The sequence below is a fragment of the Pipistrellus hanaki genome, assembly GCF_964339955.1.
Source record: "Pipistrellus hanaki genome assembly, chromosome: 4".
Classification (NCBI taxonomy): Eukaryota; Metazoa; Chordata; class Mammalia; order Chiroptera; family Vespertilionidae; genus Pipistrellus; species Pipistrellus hanaki.
Genome location: NC_140506.1, coordinates 63,956,531 through 63,982,549, shown reverse-complemented (window position 1 = coordinate 63,982,549; position 26,019 = coordinate 63,956,531). Strand labels below are relative to the sequence as shown.

At 36.9% G+C, this 26,019-nt stretch overlaps 1 protein-coding gene across 1 annotated transcript in view; it reads right to left on the bottom strand.

Annotated features, from left to right (window-relative positions):
* Nucleotides 1-26,019, bottom strand: part of PRR16 (proline rich 16) — a 221,783-nt gene that overhangs the window by 60,162 nt on the left and 135,602 nt on the right. Inside the window, 1 exon segment of the mRNA XM_084880467.1 lies at nucleotides 14,271-15,033. Within this exon segment, the coding sequence (XP_084736593.1) occupies nucleotides 14,272-15,033 (762 nt within the window). The 3' untranslated portion in view covers nucleotide 14,271.

Below are 26,019 nucleotides of genomic sequence, written 5' to 3'. Positions count from 1 at the left end.
TTTTTTAATACTACATTAACCAAAATGCTCCACACAAACTCCTCAAAATATAGATTTCAAAGTACTTGCCTGTATCTTGCTTATACTGGAAAAGGAAGATGTAAACAGACTCCGAAGTACTATAATTAAAATGAAATATAACATCTATCATTCTTGCTGACATCCTAGAATTGCCTGGATATCTTTAAAACATACTGATATTTGGGCCCACCGTAGAGGTATTTTGATTTAATTGGTTCAGGGTGTAAAACATCCCAGATGATGCTGATGTTTAGATAACTTCCAGATCCACACTGAAATATTAGAAAAGCAAAAGAATAGGCTCATGAGCTCAAAAACACTCCCCGGCCATGGCATTCTGGTTTCTATACCATAAAATGCTCAACATTTTAGAACATACATTCTCAGGTTACTTCGTCTTTCCATTTGGAAAATGAGATCACGTTTTCTTTAGGACCATGAGCACCACTCTTTTTTCCCCTCCACATAGGAACTGAATGCTCTTTCAGATTTGCAACGCATCCCTAGGCCAGGAAAAGGGGGGAAAGAGAACCTGCAGCAGTGGAGTCGGTTTCCCACATTGATGGAAACTCCATCGCTGCCCATTTCTGAGATCCAAGATCAGGTGGGAATTCTGCTTCTCAGAGAGCTACCAGCTCAGAATCTACAAGTGTGTTTTACCCTTTGCCACAACATACATGGGCGTTTGCTTCCCCTCACCAGTTTTTAAGATGCTGTTTTCCTATGAAGTCCAGGAAGGAAGGCAGAAACCCGTGTTCCCACGTCAGCTTCGTTTGAATTTTGCCATTGAAAACATAAAACACCATTCTGTGATGGCTTATATAAGCCCACATGCATCATCAACATCTAACACCTTATAGAAAAGTTCCACAGATACCTTAAGGTAGTAGAGCAGGTCCTTGAATAACTATGTTTTGTTCAATGTCCTTTTGTTATAAAGATAAGGGAAAATGATTGTTTCCTGCTAGGGCCGCTATGTGTGTGGAGTTTACATGGTTTCCCCATGTCAGTGGGGTACTCTGGTTTTCCAACACATCCCAGAGAGGTGCATGTGAGGTAATTGGGCATGCCTACATGGTCCCAGGCTGAGTGAGTGTGGGCTTGGATGTGAGCATGGCCTGCCATGAGGGGGCATTCTGTTGAGAGTGGGTTTCCACCCTGCTCCCTGAGCTTCCAGGATAGGATCTGGCCACTCGGGACTGTGAACTAAAATTAAGCAGGTTGGAAAGTATGATCGTACTTGTTTTTATTCATCTTTCTGAAATGTATAGATAGCTCACTTTCATTTCAATGTTTAATATTAGAAGGGTCTTGGGTCTTTATTTATAGGTTTGGTGATGCTTTTGTGACCAGAAATGTGCCATAGAAACTTAACTTTTGTTTATGCCTATTAGCCTAATATAACATTGGTTTCATTATATGTCATTTTGCTTAAAGTCCTAGTTTCCAAGAACATATGGAGACGTTCAGCAAGGACTTACAATGCATTCTGTGAAATCCAATTTCACTCCTCTGTCCCTTAAGAAATTAGTGTGCATGAAAAAATCAGCAGTTATTGATAGTTATATCAGCTTGCAGTTTATAAGAAATTCAGAGTACCTTCCCTCATTTCATGGATTAGAAAATTTATGAGGACTACCCTGTATAACCATAAGCTAAGCAAATGACACATTTTTAAATGATCAATGAGGAAATTCACACATACTGAACCAAAGATATAAAAATTGTCTTTTCAAGTCTCACTGCAATCTCCTCAAGCATGCAAAGAACAATACATTAAATGAGAGCAATAGAAAAAGCTATGAAAGTAGGAAATAGTAATCAAGAAACACTTTGCACCTGGCTGTTCATTCTGTGAATTCAGTCAACAACTACATATTGAGATGCTGCTGTCTCATCTCTATTGAAATGCTTTTATCAAACACAATAGAATGCCCTGTACTTAGTTCACAGGATAGGCACTCTACAGGAAATCAAACAATGTGAGACTTTAGTTCACTACCTTAGGAAATAAATTTGATATAAATGTTGAACATAACCATGGAAAAATAACTAGAATTTCTCAATGGGAAGAAAACTCATGTAATTTTAGTATATTTATTTCTGTAAATGGAGGCAGATTTAGGGTAGTTTCAGAGGAATACTATCTCTATGATTCCAGATGAAAATTGTATTTACCTCTTTTATTTTATCCTTGAATTTGACAGTGTTCCATGCCAAGTAGGAAGTAAACATTCTTGACTCAACATCATGGTAGTGATTTGGAGAAGGCTTTGGATGAGATGGATCTTAAATGCATGCAATCAAAGGACAAAATATAAGCCTAACTAAAAGTCTCATCCTCAAGGCAACATTGACAGGCATACCTGTCTCTCAGAAACTCCTCTTATCAGCTATATCCTTGAAGCCAGGAGGAAAAAGTGGCTTTTCTCTATAAACTAGGGTGTTATCTTCAAATTAAAACAAAAACATGTAAAGTAAAAGTTGTATTATAGAAAATCTTAGCCTATGGTAGAAAGTACAAGTAGGCCTTCGCATATTAAGGGTGTAACTTTCATTTTATTCCATTCCCTTCCTCCTTTTTGTCTAGCACTTTCTGGATATGTGACAGTACTTAACACCATTAGTTCAAATTTTCTTGCTTGTTTCTTCTTCTTTGCCAAAACTCTGATTCTCACATACCAATATTAGCAATCTGTCTACTATGGGAACTGCTTGTTTTATGTTAATAGGAATAAACTATATATCAAGTGAGGAAACTTACATTTCTGTGCATGAATTTACATGAGTTTATCTGTTCTAATAGGAGGTCAATTTGCTAACCTATTAAATGAAAGGACTAGATTAAATCATCAGTGTCTTTACTCTAACACCTTATGATTTGCTGGTGGGAATAAATATGGTAAATAACTGCTTTTACATAATATTGTTAATTTAAGAAAAGATACACCCTTAAAGTTACATTTACTTTATTAGTTGAATACTTTTGCTCATATACATTTCTATGCTTGTTTTTTGAATTTTTATGTGATATATCCATTCTACCATTGTACAATAGTTTCTTCAATTTTTATTGAGTGATTGATTGATTGATTGATTGATTAGCAAAGGCTTTGGATAAATGCTGAAAATCTCAGAGTAACATTTATAAAGCCGTAACATGTCCAAGAAAATGCATAGAAATTGGCAATGAGTAGGGCATATCAGAGGGTCAGTAATTTAGCCTACTCAGCTGGTGCCTTCTTATCAGAGTTGGGTTCCCTAGATTAGGAAGTTATTAAAGGAGCCTTAAAAGGGTTGCTGGTTAGCACTGCTAAGCCTAGAGTGAAAAATTTTAAATAGTGGATAATCCTGGGCTTTTGACATTTCTGGATCGAGATGAAATGATGAAAAGAAAATTGCTATATTGGATATCAGCAGGTAAGAGGTCCAGTGACCAGGCAGGTGGCAAATGTAACATGAAAACTGAGGAGATAAAAGCCTCTCTGGGGAGGGTATCATTGGGAATAATATTCTTAAAAAAAAAAAAAAAAAAAGGCTTGGCAAAAATTAAAATTACTTGGGTAAAAGGATAAAGATAGATGCAGAAGATAAAATTGAAAATTGGGGTTTGGTGTTGAGAAGCTTTATTGGGAAGTCATTTGCAAGAGCTGCTTTTAATAGTAATTCTCTGTAATACTGATAGTGAGTCCTATCAGAAAAAAGTAATCTATTTTAAAAAGTATCAGTATCAGTACTGTATTTCAAATATCAAGCAAAATACCATAGTTATTTGATACAAGTCTGAAGTTTTAAAAAGACAGTGAAATAAATTTAAATAGTCTTTTTTGTCCTGAAGAGTTTGAGATGAGCATTGTGGACTATTATTAGAGATGTTTATATACTTACACTTAAGCCATAAATCACTGTGATCAAATAACTTTAGCTCTTAGTCCTTCAGAAAGGTACCTCACTGTAACATGTATTCAAATACATCAGCTTTGTTTAAAGCTAAACAATAGTTAATGCTTTGTCAGAATTTATAATATCACTAAATAAAGTTTTTATTGAATGTATAGGGGTGATTTTGGTTAATAACATTATATAGGTTTTAGGTGTACAATTCTGTAATACATCATTTGTATATTGCATTGTATGTTCACCACCCCCAAGTCTAGTCTCCTTCTATCACCATTTATTAACCCTTTATCATCTTCTGATTTTTACTGAGTCGGCTTATGAAAATTGTTGTTTCTAAAAATTTATCCATTTCATCCAGGTGACCCATTTGTTGGCATGTAGTTACTTGATATATTTTCTTATAATCCCTGATATTTCTATGGAGTCAGATCATCATTACTTCTCTTTCATTTCTGATTTTATTTACTTGGATCCTCTCTCTTTATTTTCCTGATAAGTCAGGATAGAGATTTGTCAATCTTGTTTATTTTCTCAAAGAACCAGTTCTTGGTTTCATTAATCTTTTGTATTTTTTTTAGTCTATTTCATTTATTTTTGCTCTGATCTTTATTATTTCCTTCCTTCTATTTACTTTGGGCTTTGTTGTTCTTTTCTATGCCTTTAAGTATAAAGTTAGATTGTTTATTGAAGATTTTTCTTGTTATTTGAATTAGGCCTGTAATGCTATTTCCCTCTTAGGACTGCTTTTCGCTGTGTCTCATAGATTTTGCATTGTTGTGTTCTTATTTTCATTTGTTTCAAGACATCTTTTGATTTCTTTCTTGATATCATTGTTAACCCATTCATTGTTCATTGTTTATTAACATATTATTTAGCTTCCATGTCTTTCTCTTGTGATTAATTTGTAGTTTCTTACCATTATGGATAGAGAAGATGCTTGATATGACTTCTGTCTTCTTAAATTTATTGAGACTTGTTTTGTGTCCTAACATGTGGTCTATCCTAGAAAATGTTTAATATGCACATGAAAAGAACGTATATTCTGCTGCTTTGGGTGAAATGCTCTGAAAATATTAATTAAATCCATCTCATCAATTAATGATAATTTCACCATAAACACAAACATTCCCTTGTTTGAACAAAAGCTTGGTGATTTAAATTCTTACTTGAGCAAGTATTTTAGACTATTTATAAAATCCTAACACTATTAGAATTTAATTAGTCTGACATTATATTCTAAATGGATTTACTCATATACAATTAAATATTATCATAAATAATTAAAACTAAGCTACATTGTGAAAGCAGGTAATAACCTATACTTATTATTGTAGTCACTTCAGATTTCTATCATGTTCATTGTCTGACTAGCTAATTCACAAAATTTAATAAATAAAAAAGAGAGTTCTATATATCAACTGGCTAAATTATATTTAAAAAAAAGTCAGTAGGCTTATTTGATAATAATAACTATAAAAATTTAAGTAAACTAATTACTTTATAAATGAGATGAATAAAATATCATTAATGATAATCTAGGCAAATACAAAGCAACCCACCAGATTAACAAGGAAGATGGGTAATTTGGCAAGAAGTATCACAAACTGATTACAATGATTTGCATTTGCTTGAGGTTTTACAGTTTGTAAAGTATCTACACATTCATTAAACCACTAAGGCTTTATAACAACATGCTGGAAGGTGGTACTCTGAGAGGAGAAACACAGAGAAAAGTGTTAGGGAATTGGGTCATAGTGGAAATTAACTATAGTTAATTTGATACACTTAACCATCAAAGTGTATCAAATTAACTATAGTAGAGATAAGATGTGTAAAACCAGGCAATTTGGATAACAAGTACAGGGCCAAGACAAAATTAAGGAGAATGCACATCATTTTTATTCTTGTGACCACAGAGAGACGTGCTGAAAAGGAGTTGATGTTTAACTAACTGAAGCAGGATATGACTGAGTATGTGTAACCCATTCTGTATCAGCAGAAGAGCTTTCAATCTAAACAAATAATATAACTGCATATAAAACAAAACATATTATAAATAAGTAATTAGATATGTTGCCATATTCAGTATACTTAGCTCCAACCAAGAGGATTGATTAATTTTATTCATTAGACTCCACAAATAAGTGAGATCATGTGATATTTGTCTTTCTCAGATTGGCTTATTTCACTTAGCATAAGAGACCAACAAAATAATAAGAGACTCGAAGCACGGAGGCATGGAACAGACTAACACACATTGGTTTGGGGATTGGGGGAAAGAGAAGAGATAAACCAAAGAATTTATATACATAGCCCAGGACACAGGCAATGGCAGGGAAGGGGGGTTTGAGACCTGGGGGATGGGTAGGGGTTGGGAGGAGGAGGAGTAAAAGAGGGGAAATGGGAGACATCTGTGATGCTATCAACAACTTAAAAAAGAGTATGCTATAAGGAACAGTTTCGAAGGTGTTTCTGATATATGCAAAGCATGAGGTACTATAATGTGGTGATTCTGCTTATTCAGTAGCTCTGAAGGCTGTAGATTGTTGAATCCTGAAGTTGCCTATCCATGTTACCTTTCGCATGGCTGCCTATAAAACAGCTGAAGCTTATAGTCCTGGTGGTTTAAACATACATTTGGGGATGTGCTGTTACTTTCCTTGCCCCTTATATGTAAAGGAGGATTCGGTGAGCTCAGAATATATAAGGGGAGGAGAATAATTAATGACTCAAAAGCCCTATTAGCTAGGAAAGAATGGCACCATTATTGCTCTTTTAAAGCAAGCCTCAGAACTCATTAAGCAATTTGACCAAGGTGACTTAGAAGTTGGGAAAATTGAGACACAAATCCAGGACTCTGGTTTTAAATGTATGCTTTTATCTTACTATGCTGTCCTCTAAATTAATATTATAACTACAAATCATGATTTACATTATCAAGGGCCTAAATTTCTGTAGTAGATTTCCATATTCTTTGACTATGCTGGACCAATAAGTACATGTCTTCAAATTAGGTTTATCTATCATTCTTTATTTAGAAATTTAACTAATGAAAATTTAGTATGTGATTCTAAAATGTTGAACTACATAATGTAGTTGGTGTGTATCCTTGGGCAGAATGCAAATAGGATAAGAAAAGGCTGTCATAAAACTCATCCATCTTCTTAGTAAATGCTGTCAATTCCCTCTACCTTGTTAGCAGGGCTGTTGTCAGATTCACTCCTTTCCTCTCTATCTGTTTAAAATAAGATGACACTCTAATTTATGGTGAGATTAAGTGAAAGCAATAAATGGGAGAAGGAAGAAAATGAGATATATAATAGTCTCTAATATAGTCATATTATACACACACCAAAAAATTACCCCTTTACGGATAGTGGTGATAGGACTGTTTACTCATATATGGATCTCCTTTTCCTTCTGGGCATATGGGGACCATAGGCAGGGCCACATGACTAGTTTTGGCCCATGACACATAAAGGGCCTGAGGTTAAAAAATTACAGGAAAGAGTTTCTAGTCATCCCTTTCTCTGTTCTGGTGGTCCTGGAAGAGGACACTGGGCCAGAGGGTGGTTCCACATAATCAATGCAGCCTGTGTGGCTGAATTTCGACTGCCTGGGAGATTCCTGCCTGAAGAGTCTCCTGGACTCAGGATGAACTCAGAGGGAGCAGGATATAACTCGATGGCTTTGAGATACTGGGGCTGCTTGCTACCTCAGCCTACATGGACTAATTTATCTTAACAGTAATACACTTATCTTCCTCTTATTTTATATCTTCCAACAACTTCTTCTGGCAAGTTTCAATGAAATGGCTTTCAGCTCTAAGATGACCCCTATACAACGCAGGGGCTGAGCTGTAGGCATTTCTGAATGGCGAGGAACTTGGGCTGTGGAGGCTTCCTGCCTGCCCTCCTCCTCTGGCTTGACTACTTTCTGCCTATACAACCTTGGGCAGCAGATCTCCCGTGCGATAGTTTCCTCATTTGCAAAATGTAAATAGTAATAATAGTGTCTAAGACACTGGGTTCTTATAAGGGAAAAATAATGTTATGAGAAAAAATAATACATACAAACATGTAGAAGAGTGTCTGGCATAAAATCAGCGCTTGAGCCGAAACCGGTTTGGCTCAGTGGATAGAGCATCAGTCTGTGGACCGAAAGGTCCCAGGTTTGATTCCAGACACGGGCATGTACCTTGGTTGTGGGCACATCCCCAGTAGGGGGTGTGCAAGAGGCAGCTGATCGATGTTTCTCTCACATTGATGCTTCTGACTCTCTATCCCTCTTTCTTCCTCTCTCTAAAAAATCAATAAAATATGTTTTGTTTTGTTTTTAATCAGCACTTGAGAAGGGTTAGTTATGTCTTATCAACATCAACCCTAACCCACTTGAGGGCACACACTGTTTTATTTAGTTGGGTCAAAATCCCCTATCATGATTAGGAGAGTTGACAACGACATTATCAAATCATGGAAAATGATATGTATAGTCTAGTAACAAAAGAATGGAAATTATTTTATTAGATACATCTCTCATGCACTGCTTTTTAGTGGTTCCATGGAGTGGATCTATTGCTTTTCTTAGAGCTGTAGGGGTCAAGGTTAAGTAGATGAAATTCAAAAATGAAATACCAGTAATGGAAGTGACATATTCAGGGTCAAATAGCATTAAAACGATGAAATCAGAACTTCTTAGGGAAAGAAACCAACATAATCAACAGTCTTTAACTCACTGGAAAAAAACTGAAAGGTGAAGCTGCTTACAATACGGGAGAAAAATGAGGCTTTCATTATTCAGCAACTCATTCATTTTATGTGGTAGCTAAATTGCCTGAGATCACTTTCATATTCTGCAAAGATCAAACATATTAAGAATGTCAAAACAACATTAACTAACCCCTTTCAAGCGTCAAAATAACTGCTAAGAATAAAGGAAAATTTTTGCAAAGTTCAGTGCTATGAAGAACACAATTAAATGGTGATGTTATGGGGAAAAATTGTGGGAAGTCAGGCTGTCACTAAAATACTATCCAAATCACTTTAAAAGGTTGATTTTAATAAAATACTGAAACTGAGACCCTAAATTTATTCACTTGTAAATAAGGATAATAACTATTTTATACATTAATATGAAACTCTAATGTATGTAAAATTTTATAAAGCAGTTACTATTAGCTTACCTAGCTACACTAATAAAAGAGAAACATGCAAATTGACCGTACCTTCCCCTATGCCCATAAGACACACCCAGAAGCCAGTATGCAAATTAACCCAACCAAGATGGCTGTGGCCACAGAACAAGCAGGAGGCTTGAGTATCCCCGGCAACAGAGGAAGCCAAGCTTCCTGGCAAGCCCTGGCCTCTGCTCAAGGCTACAAAGTTTCAATTTTAGAAGATAAATAAATCCCACATAAAAGGGTTTCTGCTTGGGTTGCTGGGAGGCATGGCTGGCCTGCAAACCACCAGCAGTCCCTTGCCCAAGCTGCCCCATGCCCCAAAGGAACCCCCACCCTGAACCAGGACACCTTTCAAGGCAAACCAGCTGGCCCCCACCCATGCTCCAGGTCTCTATTCTATCTAATAAAAGAGTAATATGCAAATTGACCACCACTCCCACACAAGATGGCTACCTCCATGTGTACACAAGATGGCTGCCACAAGATGGCCAGCAGGGGAGGGCAGTAGGGCTGGACCAGGCCTGCAAGGGAGGGCAGTTAGGGGTAACCAGGCTGGCAGAGGAGGAAAGTTGGCGGCAACTGAGCCTTGAGGGGAGGGCAGTTAGGGGTGACCAGGCCTGCAGAGGAGGGTGGGTTAGGGGCAATCAGGCTGGCAGGGAAGCAGTTAGGCATCATTCAGATTGGCAGGGGATTAGTTAGGGGGTGATCAGGCTGGCAGGCAGAAGTGGTTAGGGGTAATCAGGAAGGTGAGCAGTTGGGAGCCAGGCAGGTGAGCAGTTGGGAGCCAGTGGTCCTGGATTGTAAGAGGAATGTCTGACTGCCTGTTTAAGTTCGATCTACGAGGAGTCCCAGATTGAAGAGTGTGTAGGCTGGGCTGAGGGACACCCCCCCTCCCCCATGCATGAATTTTGTGCACCGGGCCTCTAGTTTTTTATAACTCTAGAACTTATAAATTATAAGCAATATGTCGTCCTTATTTTACCTTGGCCTTCAACCAAATCTATACCCTTTGCTGATTTACTTACATTTTAAAATGAATTTATTTTCAAATCTTCTGTATGTTCCACTTTAAGTTTTCCCCCAAAAATCAGAATGATAAATCCAAGAATCTTACCTAATAATAGAGAAACATATAAGTTGGCTGTACCTCTGCTATGCCCACAGCCAATCAGAGTGAGTATGCAAATTAACCCAACAAAGATGGCAGTTAATTTGCATACATACCTGGGTCCTGGGAACCTCTTGGCACCAGGTCACTCCTGGCAAGCCATGGAGGGGCTTGGGCAGGGGCTGAGGTGGCGATGGGTGGGGCAGGGCCCCCTGCCCATGCCTAAAGCCTTGGCAGCCCGAGCTGAGCTGGTGATCAGAGAGGCGGGGGCAGGGACCGAGCCTGGGATTAGAGGGAAGGGAAAAAAATCAATGGAAATATAACTTCAGGTGAAGCTAAAAAGAAAAATAAAGAAATGCCATATCCTATGAAAGACACATATCCTATGAAAATGCCTAAAGAAAGTTGTCATTTTTTCATAGTGAAGGGACTGGAGTCGCGTTGATGAAAACACCTTGGTGGCAGTGGTGACTGGCAGTGGCTGCAGCAGCAGGGTGATGGGGCTGGCACCTTCCCCTGATCAGCCTGGTCACCTCCCACAAAGGGAGGCCAGACTGCAGCTTAGGTCTGCTCCCAAGGGGTTCGAGCCTAAGCCATCAGTAGGACATCCCCTGAGAGCTCTCAGTATGTGAGAGGGGGCAGGATGGGCTGAAAGACACACCTCCCCCCCCAGTGCACGAATTTCATGCACCAGGCCCCTAGTATCCAATAGAATGACAGCCTACATAATTGTGGTTCCACAAAGATATGGTTAACTATAGTTTTATGTTCAACACTGCTGCGTGCCCTCACAGTAGCATCACATCTGTCATTACTTCACAATTAGAAAACGTGAGAATGATTCTAACACTCCAAAATGTTTAGTCTAAAAATTGAAATACAGTGTCAAATTGAACCAAAAAACATTGTGTGATTTTCTGATAGTGTCTATTAATCATCAGAATCTGTATACTTTACCCAATTATGTCATATGAATTTTTATTGCTCATAAATCATCCCCTCACTTAGAAATCACTGAAGTACATTACAATACAATCTTTTGCTACAAATTTGAGTGCATGTTATAGTAAGATGTACAACTAACAAAGTCGAGAAAAAGAAATCGAATCAGGACAATTACAAGACTCGACATTGCATTTTTTGCATGAAAACAATTTAGTTAAGGCAGTGATTTATGACTTGACTACACCATTCCCGGTGCAATTCCAAGTGGAACCACTCCGGCTCTTCTTCATAGAGGATCCACAAAGAGCTAAAATTAGAACCTCTAGCTAAGAGGTCTTGCATAGTTTCAGAGACTGTGTAGCTGCTGCTCTTGGTTTTGCCATAAGCAACTTAACTACTGATTTATTAGAAAAAAAGCTATATAATGCAGTGCCTTATTTCTTTATTCATTAAGTTATTATATGCAGGCATAATTCAAAGACAAAAAATTATGTTAATGAAACCATTTCAGTTAATAGACTCATTTTTTCTAGAATATTATTAAACTAATGAGGGGAGGTATGAATATAATTATATCACATTGAAAGAATGGGAAATTTTTCTTTTTTTGTATGCCCTGCATTTTTGAGCAGTTATTTTATATTTAGCTTAAGGGTGAACAAAAAAATATCAGTTTTGTTTCTTTTTTTATAACTGCTATAACTACCAGGACATGAAAGAGAACTTTGGTCAATTTTTATTTTCTTTTTACCTTTCATCAGCTGGGACACAACAATCTTCCATCATAGAAGTGAGATAATCTTTGTTTAACAAACAAAAACTTTCGTATCCCAATTTAATTAATGAATACTACATTTTAAAGTATACATATTATGCCTTTCATTAAGAATTGATATTTTCATAGGCAGTATTACCACTTTATATTTTGCAGAAACATCCCTTTCAAAGGACTATGGAGGTTAGTCCATAGTCCTTTGTATGGATTAAGTGGTTTAAAGTTATGGTTAACTACAGTTTTATGTCCAACCCTGAACATAGCTGCCCTCTCTTGCAGCCCTGATCCCTCCCAACTGCCCTCCCCTGCTGGCCATCTTGTGTCCACATGGAGGAAGCCATCTTTGACCACATGGGGCCAGCCATCTTGTGTGTTGGAGTGATAGTCAATTTGCATACCTAATCATTTTATTAGATAGTATTATTGGGTCTCAGTAATAGGTTGTGGAAGAAAGATGTCTTCTAAGACTATCATACCAAAAGGTCTAACACTGGATGAACATTTGAAAATATTATTTAAATATGGAAAGATAATAAAACCTTGGGTTTATTTCTATCAAGCTAAATGGATGCATTAAAAAGTTAAGATTATTTTGCTATTCAATAGATCACTTATTTGTTTACCTGACTCATATTTATTAAACATACTGATCATTAAATTAATAAATTTCGATTATGGCCTTTCTTGATTATTGGTCTTAAGTTTTGTAACTTTCTGAAAAATTAGATTTATTCTATTTACATTACCTTCATGTCCACAAACACAGAATGAAAATCATTCTGAGTATCCTCTTTGTTTTCATTCAATTGTTTCTTTAAACAATAAATCTTTGAGTCATTCTGCCTAAAATATTATATCATCTTTTAATAGAAATCTATCTAAAAGTAGTATTCTAAATTACCATGATATAATTTGAAAAGGGCAACAAGGAAATATAACTGAATATGATTTCTCTGTAGCAACAAAAATTAAAGTTTAAAGTTCAAAAGTGAACTAGTAAAAAAAAATGACAGTACTCTTCATTAAGTTGTGCAATAAATAAATTTTCACTAAAGATGACTCTACTCTTGTCACTTAATGGACAAATATTGTTCAGGTATGCACCTGCCATCATGATTTTAGGGGAAATAAACTCACTTCTAGTTCTAGGGCCAAATATCAATTAAGTTCAAACCATATAATAGGGAAATAAACTTGGTCCATGGGTGACAAGTGACCTAAACTGGTAAATTAGATTAAGTTAAAACAAAAACACACCTTTATTGGCTATTAGAAGCAAAGGAATTTTTCTCTTCCTTTTATTGAATAACAAAGACCTCTGATATATTTCAACTCTCCGGGCAATCAGCTTAAGGCAAAAGCTAAAAACATCCTGTTCCAGAAGCATCTTTATTTTTCCCTAGGATTTATCTATCAATGGAATTCCCTCAGGGAGGCAGAGAACTTGCTGATACAACATGTACTGGATTAAATTGTGTCCTGGAGAAACGTGGGTGTGAGAAGGGTGGAAGGGGTTGGCAGTGTAGGAGGCATTCAATAGATGGTCCAAAATATATATACTATAAAAATGTATAAAGTTATATTCATGACTTGATTTTGATATTTAGTTTAGAAAAAAATCTCACACAATTCACTGTGATCTTCTCCATCCAAACTCTGTACGTGTTACTACCCACTTTGATGAGTATTAACTTGGGATTAACTGCACCACTGCTTCAATATTATTCTGAGGAACATTTGGTTTTGCTATTATCTACTCTCTATTGGCATGCTATTTCCCACACAACAAATATTTCATTACCTATATAGTTGAACATATAGTTAATTCTAGTTGTTTAGTATAGAAAATAAACTTTTTTGGCACTGTCCTCAGAATTTAATAATGCAAAACTGGTAACAAACATCTTTAGAAAAAAAATAATGAAATGGTCCTTCAGTATTAAAATTTCTTATTAAAAAGCATTAGGTCAAAATCAATAGTATGATATATTATTAATATAGATAAGTTACACATGAATAAAATAAATCTAATCCCGCCTCTTATAGTAAATCAAATGACTTGAAACTACAAGCCACTGTTACAGGTTAAGTGAAAAAATATATATATTCAGCTTTTTCATTGTTCTGTGGTTTCTGATAATGCAACTTTTTAAACTGTGTATACCCAGGACATAACAATGTACTGCATACTTACCAGGTGATTTTTATGCCACTTTGCTGAATGCAGGATTACTATATTTGGGCTTTTTTATTGCTTGAGTAGAAAGTGCTCATTACTTATTATGTTTATAATATTAAAAAAAAATTAAAATAAAATAAAAAAGTGTTTTTAAATGGCATACATCACACTGTTGTAGTGGTTGACTTCCTCAAGATCGTCTTCTGTGGTTTTGGTGCTGTGGGAGGAGGCACAGTTGCAGGTCTGAGAGGGGGGAAGCTGTTACTGTGGCTTATTCCCGACCCCCCATTTTCAAGTGGAAACGGAGGGAGGTGCGGCGGAGGAGGGCGGGCAGGGCCTGGGTGAGGAAGCTGTCCCGGCGGCTGGACGGGCTCACTGTGCAAATGGACCTCCCGGTGTTTCATGTTGTACCGGGTCTCGCAGTCAGGACAGTAGCCATGGTACTGCACTTTCTCATTAAACCGGACCCTTTCCCGAGGGGGCCCTGCCTGGGGACACCTGTCTTTTTCAGGTCTATGCATCAGAGGCTGCACGGACGCCTTGTCCGAGTTGCTGCCGGGTGTGCAGCAGATGTCTCCATTGGGGATTCTGTTCGGTGCTCCTGGCAAGCCACCATTTCGCAGGAGGGTGCCGTTGGTCTTGACAGGATTGACAGCGGGCGGCGCCACCCTTTGGGGGTCTTCGCTCTTCACGGGTGTCAGCCGCGGTGGAGGCGGTGGAGGGTTTGGCTTTCTCAGGACCGTGAGGATAGCGGAGGGGTGTGCTGGGGGTTTGATGAGAGGGGCGTTGGCTTGCTCTTTGATCTTCTCTATGCTGGAGGCCGTCGTGCTGCTGGAGCTGCTATTCAGGGTGTCCGTTTTGGAGCTGTCAGTCATCTCATCCTCCAGCTGTAGGTCCGAGGTCAGGGTATCAATCTGGTCAACCACCTGGTTGGAAAGGACAAGGGAACTTGTGTTGAAAAATGACCCCAAAAGCAAAATATCCTAGAAACAATGTCTTCTTGGCTAGCTGCGATCCACGATGGGAGCCTTGGCTAATGTTGAATTGTGTATTCCATTACTGCATAATGTTCTCATTCAATGAATTTACAGAACAGCTGCCATGAGCGTGGCAACTGATAACATCATGATTTCACAGGCTTAGAATATAATACACTACTTGTGTATACATTTTATTGCTAGCTGCTATCCCCACCAGAGATACAAATCCTGATGCAGAAACAATCCTGGTTTTTAAAGACAAGAGGATGAGATTTGTTTGGCATATAGACATCTACGGGAGAATATTAATCTCATGCTAAAAATGAGAAGAAGCCAGACCATTTTCAAAATCATAACTTGACTGGACCATCAGAGAGCTAGGATCACAAAATAACTGAATGAACAGAACTGCAAGGAGTTTCAAGCTCTCTTTGGATAGATAGGACACAAAGACTGTTTCACCTTCGGAAAATCACAGGAAAAGAGGCAGCCTCCACCAAAGTGACTAAAATAACAGCTATAATGTTAACGGATGACCATTGAGCATGTGCTGTCATGTGCTGTCATGTGCTGTCATGCCAGACAAGGCAACTTGCCCTTTTTCATGTGCCTCTCACCTGGGAAACTGAGGGCAGGGGAAACACTGGAAAGAGACCCTCCTAGGCAAATAGGCTCAAACCCCAACCATATCCCAGGCCCTTTCTTTACAAAACTAAAGCTTTAAGGAGAGAAATGGCAAAACCCCTCTAAGCGCTAAGACACAGACAATGAAATCCTCTAGGACAGGGTAGGGGAAGGGGACAGAAAATTCTCTTGGACACAGAATTCCGGATGCCTGCTATCAATTAGGGAGAGACCCAAGTCACAGCCACTACGCAAAACATGCCACAGACACAGGCAGAGGCAGGAGATCAAATAAGTTTGTCAGAACCATCAGGCCTACCGCAAGAAAAGGAGAAGAATTCTGAAGACAGGAAAACTGGGTGGAAGCATGTTAGATAGTTTTAAGGAAAGATTTTCTAAGGGCCTTGGGGAGTCGTGGAGTTAACGCTGTCCATCAAAGGAATATAGCATCTCCCAAGAGAGGCTTGCCTTAGGGTCTCTGTCCTGTTCAGTCACTGCTTGGAGGCAGTTTGTGTGCGGATGACCTTGACTCAAATGCTGGACTTCAGAGAATGGCACCTGGGCCCTCAGTCATTCCCACTCCTCATAGTCAGAGAACCTGGAGGCCTTTCTCAGGACTGTACTATTAAGCATACCAGTATATGAAAATGGACAAGTTGTGAATTACATGGCAAATAATTTACTTTTGTACAATTCATATATTTGTATTTGTAGGCTTGTTTGTTTTTTCCTTTTCTCTTAATCAGGCCTAAGTTTATTCAATTGTGAAGGTGGATCTTTGACACATGGTGGCAGGATTGGGCTCAAAATGAAAACATCACAACCAACTAGAAATTAGGGAGAATATAGAGATTTTACTTCTTCCTCATGTCTGGTTCATGCTAATACCACCCGAGCTCAGCCTTCTATTTCAACTCTTCAATATATCTTAAATCCATTCACTTGTATTTTCATTCCTTTGGCCCTAGTCTGAGGCACCATTACCTACCATCCAGGCCACCCAGAATCACCCTTGCTTCCTCTTTCATTTCTCTAGTCTCGGTGATCTTTTAAAAATAGATGTGTGTGCTCTTGCCACCCCCCTGCTCAGAACCATTCAATGCCTGTTCACTTCTCCTGTGATAAAGATCAATTCTTAACATGGTCTCTGAGGTCCTGTATAGTCTTATTCAGGGCTGTGCTGGTGCTAAACAATGTTTCTTGGGGGTCCAAGGAGATCCTGATTTGAACAGTTTGCCAGTTTTCAGAACGTAACAGCCAGGAGGGTCAATTTCACTGACTGTGAGGTTGGAAAGAAATGTTCAGTAACACATCATTATGAAGTGTTTCCACCATGCCAACAGAATAGATATAAATAAGCTCAGGAGTACCAATACTAGTAAAATGTAGTGAAATAATTATAAATGATTAAGAATAATTATAAATAGTGTGGTGAAGGCCTGAGGAGGGGGTGGGAGCGTGGTGAAAGCGGTCATGCGGACGGACAACTGTAATACTTTCAACAGTAAAGATAAATTTAAAAAAGCATAATCAGAAAACCTTTATTTTCAATGTAATTTATTTAACAAGTTCATATACCTACCTTTGTTTTCAACAATGATCACTTAATAGACGGCTCACAAAATTTCTAAAAATATAACCATTGGGCCTATTTAGCCCATATAAGCCAGCAACATCCCTGTCTTTCACTCCTAAATAACTCCATATCCTTAACTCTGATGTTTCCCTTTTCCTTTCTGTTCTCTAACCTCTCTGGTCTTCTTTTAGACTCTCATAGCTGCCAGGCTGCTTCCTGCCACAGGACATTTGCAGATACTAATTTTTCTTCTGAAATGTTGACCTCTCCTCTTTGTCTTATTAACTCCTACTCATTTTAAGAAGCTTAGTTTAGTAATCACTCATGAAGTAAACCTTCCCCGATCCTACTAAATTTCCCTTCTGGGTCAAGTGAATTTATTAAATATTCACAGGTAATTATATCTCTTTGATTCTAAGCATTCATATATTTTTTTTATTGTAGGTTTATAGTAGTGCGAGTATTGGAATAATGTTTCCTCTCTAGACTCTATTCTCATTGACATCAGGGACCTTGTTTGTTTGCATTATTGCATCCTAAAGGCCTAATGTAATGAATGGCACTCAACTGGGGTTCAACACATACTTAAGTAAATGCCTTGAAGGTTATTCTCTTTTTTTATTTTTTAAACCTCACTGAGAACATGCTTGGCAGAAGAAGGGAGGGAGGGAAGGAAGGAGAGAAAGAGAAAGAGAAACATGTGTTCCAACAGGGGATTGAATCCCCAACCTGTGGCCCAACCAGGAATTGAACCGGCAACCTTTAGATGCATGGGATAACTCTCAACCAACGAGATATACTGGCTGGGCGAGGGTCATTTATTTAATTCAAGTGTGAACAAAACAAATTCTCACCTTTTTGATTTTTAAAGGTGTTATTACTTTTAAAAGGTGCTCAGTTATTCCAGAATTTAAAAAGGTGGGGAGGGTTTAGCCATAAAGTATTCAACAGAGTTAGTTCCAGCCTAGAGAGTATAGAAATGAAAGTGGGAGGCCACTTAAAGAATGTGGCACAGTTTTAGCTCATGGGTGCTGTGTACTATTTAATTTAGAGAGGTTATATACACTAAGCCTTTTATTGTATTAAACGTCTGCAGCAAAGGAGAGACAGCTGGTTTGCTATAGGGGAGCTGGAGCTGATGTTTGGAGATGAGTGAGTACTGCTTTGGATCCCTGATGGTTTGATAGTTCCTGGATAATTTGAATCTCAGCATTGTTATTTCCTGAGTGCCTACAGAATGCCAACAGAATAAAAAACAAACGAAGTACCACCCCTATAAAGCAAGAAATCTAGTCAGAGAGCCTGATATGCAATCATTAGATACTCAAATAACTGTAAAAGTGCAACTGGCCCAAGTGCTCCAAAGGAAAAATAGCAGGTATTATAAGAGGAGCACAGAAAGGCCCCATCAAAAAATCTGGCGAAGCACTCCTCAGGGATGAATTGCAGTTAGCTGGCAGAAGAGAAGTTATTTTAGCAGTCCACTCAGGGCAGAGCCTGTTAAAGGTCCTTTAAAGAAGACTCTTGGCTGAAGAGCCCAGGGAGAATGAGGTTAGAGAGTCAGGCAGTACCGAGGCTGTGAGAGTCCTTGTTATTTTGTGGTTAAAGTACCACATATTTTTAAAAATAGTTCCAGAAGAGAGAGAAGCAGTATCCAAAGAGACTATGAAGTGACATTTTTCAAAATTGAAGCATCATTTAAATAAAGAACACAAAAATATAAACAAACCCACACCCAGACATACGATAGTGAAAATATAAAACACTGGGAGTAATGATAAAAGTTTTACAACAATAAAAAAGAACACTAAATATTTACACAGTAACAAAAATTAGGCTGACAGGTTTTCACACAAGCAATAGAAGCCTGAATAAAATTTATAAATGTGTTTCATACTAAAAAAAAGTAATTGCAATCATAATAGAGTTTAACTCTTCTATAAAGGTCCAAGTGAAATAGACATTGGCAGACAATAAAGACAAAGAGAATATACTTCTTATAGCTCAGTCCTAAAGATACTTGTAAGTGACAATTCAGAAAAGTGTAAAAAGCCAGAAGAAGGAACTGAAATACAAAAATCATAGGTGGGTGAACAAAGAAAATTTTAAATAATTAAATCAAAATATACACAGACTAGAAAACAATAATATACTAATGTCTAATTTGAAAGAGGGTTAGAAAAATGTGAAATTAAAATAGTAGGAAAATACATGTCACACTGGAGAATAGTCAGAACTGAAGCATTTTTTGTTGAGTGCACAAGAAATCAGTTTGTACCTGGTAATGATTAACTTTAGCCTTTATGCATGTGAAAAACTTTAGGAAAACTATAGAAATAGTAGACAAACGTATAAATTCCAAAATAATATACTGATTAAAGAGTGTGTAAAAAACTTGGCAAAGCTAAAATAGACAGATAATAGAGAAAAAAAGAATAGCAAACAGAAAAAGATTGCACAGGATAGTAGAAAAATAACTCCAAATATATTAGTAATCATAACAAGAATAGATTAAAACAATTTATTAAAAAAGAGAGACAGAAAGATTGAATTTAGTGATAAAAATAAGTTATAGTAAACAAGTAACCAAGTGAAATCTGATGTAGCTATAGTAATATTTAACAACAACAAAAACACACCTCAACCTAAATCTTTCTTAATCAAAACAGTTTATATCAATACTGATTTAGGAGAAACAACAAATAAAACATAATCAAGAGCTCATGTATACACACACACACACACGAACATATGCACACATACACTTGGAAAAAAAAGCATTATAAAGAAAGAATTTCGCTAAGATGAACATCAATTTTCCTATAACCGTGAAAATACACTCAATCTTAGCAATCAAGGTGATACAAACTGAAGTAAAATTAGATAACATTCTATACTCAATAAAAATATGTCTGCTAATTCCAATTGTTGGAGATGATGCGGATAAATGGAAACTTTGAACATTACCAGGGCAAATGTAAATTCAGTCCGTTGAGAAAACTTTTGACAACGTCTGATAATTTGGATAAGGTACACACCCTATGGTATAGATCTTCTGGAATAGATCCTAGACTGCTCTAAAGAAACTCTACCAGATGAGCAAGCAATGAACCATTATGAACAAGACAAGCAATAACAAGTATTGGAGAGGTTGGAGTGTTGGTGGGAGTGTAGACTGGTACAACCACTATGGAAAACAGTCTGGTGATTCCTCAAAACACTGAGAATATAATCACCATACAACCCAGAAATCCCTCTCCTGGGTATAGGCCAAAAACCTTGAAATCATGAATTTGCAAAGATATGTGCACCCCTCTGTTCACTGAAGCATTATTCACGCTGGCCAAGACCTGGAAACAACAAAAGTGACCTGCAATAGAGGACTGGATAAAGATGTGGTATATATATACAATAGAATGGTTCTTTAGCCAAAATAAATGATGAAATAGAGCCATTTGCAACAACATGGCTGGACCTTGAGAATATTATACTATGTGAAATAAATCACTCAGAAAAAGCTAAGAACCATAATATTTCACTCATGTGTGGGATAGAAAACTGGAACTTGTGAACAGATGTACAAGCATTGAGAAAGCACAAGGATATTCCTTGCAGGTGTTTGTTTGTTTTGCCATAGCAAAGAATTAGAAACAACCTAAAAACTCTATTAGTAAGTGGTTGAGAAAGTAAACATAAAGTAGTTCTAGTTAAGTAACTTGAGCCATAGGTGTCAGCAGGAATATAAAAAAACTTGATGATGCTGAATAAAAAAAGTTAAAAAAACAAAACATATTCAGTATGTACAGTGTTCATTATAGAGGCACCGCTAGTTTAGTTTATACAATGTGAAAATAAACAATTTTAGGCAAGAAGGAAGAGGAATGGTTCTGGGAAGGATCAGCTATACAGCTGCAATATTTTATTTATTTTATAACTTGATATAAAGTGTTGATGTTTGTTAAGTCTGGGTTCTATTTGTTACATTTATTTATTTATTTTCTGTCATGTGTGAAATATTTTATAATTTTAAGATGAAGTACATGTTGAATGTGTGTTAAAGTTAGAAAGAAAAATAAAAGAAGTGGTTCTTGCAGCTGCCATGTGGAGAACATACTGAAGGGTGCTGCAGTTTGTTTAATCAAGTTAGACCCTAACTGCAGCCAAGTGAGAGATGAATACGTTAACCACACCAGAAATATACTGCATAACTTATTATTACACTTCTATGTTTTGCTTAAACTATTTCCAAGTATCATATTGCAACAAAAGGAATCATAACCACGGGAGTGATGAAATTAAAGTAAAAACAAAATGAAAGTAGGACTAGAGGGGCAGATTGCAGATATTTGGAGGTGAGAAGACAGCATGACATCCATCATAAGTTTAAGAACATCCACACCTAAAAATAGCACATGCAAAGGATACATTTATATCTCCAACTTGAAATTCAGTTATCTGTCCAAGTAACTGTGACTACCCAGGTCTATGCAGGACTATGCTAATGGGAGTGAAACAGAGGTATTTAAATAAGTGTGTTGTGTTTGATGATTTCGGGAGGTTTCTCTTAGCTTCACATACAAGTAAGTTTTGGTCAGATTGTGGAACAAATGAAAATAATGGTAAGTGTGATTTAGGAGTCAAATGAGCTCAAGGTTTTCATATCTGGGAGAATATCCCTAACTATTTTCATAAAAGCGAATCAGATTTGAAAGAAATTAAGTGATCAGATGAACATAATTATTTGTGGGAATACAAATTTCACTTTATATTATTGTTATAAATATTAAACTACAAGGATTAAACGTAAAGCCACTATAGTGTTATCATCTGAGTAGAATTTAAGGAAGTCAAATTTACTTTAAATTAGAAAAAAATTAGGAGCTCCTATGCTCTCACTGGGTTTTTGTCCTTTTATTATTATAATTGCCTTAATATGTTAGAACTGCCTATTTATGTGTGCTCAGAGCATGTAAGCATGTATTTCCACCTTGCATCTCTGGCAGAGAGCATAGTGATTGCACATGGTAGACATTCAATAAGCATGTGCTGAGTGATGGAACTGGGTAAATGTAGACTCTGAGAAAAAAAAGTCTCTTTCTTGCTCTGCTTCCATTCCTCCCCAGCATTCTCAGCTTGGGTGGGATTGTCAAAGTCTTCAACCCCACCAATCCCGCTTGGTCCAGAACCACAGTGGAATGGGTTAGGTAGTGGAAATGGAAGGCAGAAATAAAGTTGGTGAGATGGTGCACTTTCTTTTTATGTCATCTGCCTCTTACCAAATCCTACCTCCGCAGCTTGGCAATAAGAGACCTTCCAGTCATGCGCCAAATTAAGATAGTTTAAGTGTATATTTATCTTTAAATATTTATCTATATGGCTCCAGAGAAACCCTGCTTATCTTGCTTAATTAAATACCACATAATATAGATGATATATTTGAAAAAGGAAAATCTTCTTTCAACACAGTGAATCTTTCTCTCGGGCCTTCTCAGTAATAATTCTCCACCACTGATTTTCACTTACAAACTTAATGAAATGAAAGGAAGAATTTAACTCCAGCTTAAATCTGTATAAAGAAATTTATGAATTCTTCTAAGGTCTTTAACATTGATTTATGAAAACAAACATATTTTTTAATTTGTAGCAAGAGCAACAAAACACTGGAAAGAGAAATGAATGGAAGTCAAGAGGAAGGGAGGGGTAAAAACACTCCTCATCTATACCTATTAGACCATGCTCAGTGGCTGAACACAAATGCTGGCTGACCCAAGAGGTTTGCCCAACAGAAACATACAGGATAGCTACTGGCAAATCAGTCAGATCCCTGCTGAGAGACAAGAAGCAGGAAGTAGTGAAGTCACCTGTGGCTATTCCAACAGGGGGACAGGAAAGCAATTTCCCTCACATTCACAATCCACATTTTCATTTTTTAGCATTATATCACATTGTAAAAACCTATATTTATCCATGCACCTGTATATCTATCTATCTATCCATCTATTTATCTATATCTAAGCCACTGATATAGTGAAAGAATTTAAGTGAGTAGTTCACCACATAGCTCACAGCTTTTGTGTTCCATTACTATATCACAGTATTTGTTGCATACTGCATGGAATTAATATGTATGAGTAACTCCTGTAATTATTTTATGAATGGTAGAATAACAATGAATTATACTTATGTTAAAAACAGTTTAATAAGTGAAAGCATTTAAATTATTCCAGAATTTGGTTAGCTCTGCTTTGGCAATTAGTTGGTTGTTTTGTTTTTAATATATTTTATTGATTTTTTATAGAGAGGAAGAGAGAGGGATAGAGACATAGATGAGAGAGAAACATCGATCAGCTGCCTCCTGCACACCCTCCACTGGGATGTGCCCACAACCAAGGTATATGCCCTTGACTGGAATTGAACCTGGGACCTTTCAGTCTGCAGGCTGACGCTCTATTCACTGAGCCAAACCTGTTTTGACTTTTTTTTTTTTTTTTTTTTTTTTAAATAATCTGTAAGTATAAAAGGATCAATATGTATTAACAGATCAATAATGAAGATGCCATATTTACTGACCTTTATAGTAACTCTAATTTATTTAGAGATTTTGAGAATGTAATGAGGTATAAGATAACACACAGTTATAAAAAAGAAGACAAATTAAGAAAACTATTTGAAATATAAAATATAAATACAAAATTTAAAAAGATTAAAAGAAAGCATAAAATATAAAATCTCAAAGATAGTTCTAATCATTAATTTGAAGAATTAAAGGAAAATTTAAGAACAAGTTAAAAGTTATGGAGAGCAGAAAAGTCAATTCTGGAGTTTTAATGACTAAATAAAGGGCTCCAGATAAGGAAAATAATAATGTGGGATGGCAAGTTAAAGAAATAATAAAAGAAAAATTCCATAGCTTCAGACAGAAAGAGCCACTTCAGTACCAACCTGGATGAATGAAAAAGAAAACAAAAGCAATCATGTACCAAGCAACCATGGGACACCAGGAAAGAAAGGGAAATCAATTAATCATCACACTTTCTTCAGGATGAAAGATATTTTAACAGTAACTTCAAAGTTCTGGTGCGAAATGATTTCAGCCACTATTTTCTCTACTTGGCTAAATGAACAACCAATTGTAATAAAAAGTAAAATATTTTTAGATGTTAATGAAAAGATTTCCTTTGCTTCTGGTCTTCAAAGGTTAAGAATATACTGTAGTACAGATTTTAATAAAATCCAAGAAAAGAGGAACACACAGGGTCCAAAAAATATTACGACTAACACAGAGTCTGAAAACAAAGAAAATAATTTAAGGATGAAACTACACCACAGTCTCTAAAAAGCAATTATTCTGAACTAAAACAGGGAATCAGAGGCTCCAAGAAAAAATAATAATGCACTGAAGTCAACAGGTCATATAACTGAAAAGTTGTCACACATTAGGGATATGAAGAAGTGAACTATTGCAGGGTGGATGATGATAATAATGGTCTGCAAGAAAAGGATCCATTTGAATCGAATTTCCTTTGGAGAAGTTCAAGCTTACGAACATAGGCTTAAACTTACTTCTCTATATATTCATTAAACATTATTTCATTTCATTTGTACTACTGAGATGCTGGTTATTAATGTTTCTTTTCAACATATGGGCAAAATATAAAAGACTAACTCTTCATCTTTCATAACTGAGTCAAGTAATATTGATTGAAGTTGTATGCTTTTTTTAAAGTGCTTGAGCACATAATTTAGGATAGTTGACTATCTGGAAAACAAAGGCAAATAGTTAAAAGGGGTTTCTCTTGGGAACAGGCCTAGAAATAGGATGGAGGTGATAAAGGCAGTGGATTTTACTAATACATCCATATGCAGAGTTTGATTTGGAGACTGGGAAGCCTGTGCATATATAAGCTTATAATAGTTAAAATCATATGCAAGAAAATCAAAGAAAAAGGGTGAACTAGACAAAATTCTCCTCCATATAAACTGATAATTACCGTACAGTGTGATGTGTGTAGAGGTAAAGGATGGGCAAGTTTGTAAAGGAGATTGGTAAAGGAGAGCAGCAAAATGGGCTCCTTCAAAGGAGGTCAGTTGGTGGCATTGGACAGTGATAACTTCAAACCAGGTAATACCTGACAGATGTATGAATGATAAAATAAAATTTCAATATTAAAGGAAAAGTTAGCATGTGTAGTGGTATTAAAGAATAAGGTGGTTCAGGAATCCTATTATAATAAAAGGCTAATATGCAAATCAACCAAACAGCAGAATGACCAGTCACTATGACATGCACTGACCACCGGGGGCAGATTCTCAACATAGGAGCTGCCCCCTGGTAGTCAGGGCGCTGCTCAGACAGAAGCCAGGCTTATGGCTGGCAAGTGCAGTGGTGGTCCTCTCCTACCTCAGAGGCAGTCAGACATCTCCTGAGGGCTCCCGGATTGTGAGAGGGTGCAGGCCAGGCTGAGGGACTCTCTTAGTGCATGAATCTTGTGCCTCTAGTAAGAGGTAAGTGTGAAAAGACAGATAAAGGGCAGGCTATGGGGGGAAGGTTTCTATACTTTAGAAACCTTAAAGTATAATTTTAAAGATAAGTCCCCAAAAGGTTAAAATTTGTGACACTGTCACAGCTATAGATAGACATACATGTTTTGCAAGGTTCATTTCTTTTTAAGTCTAATTATTTATAGCCATAATGAAGCATCCATCTTATATAAAAACTACTGTTTGAAATT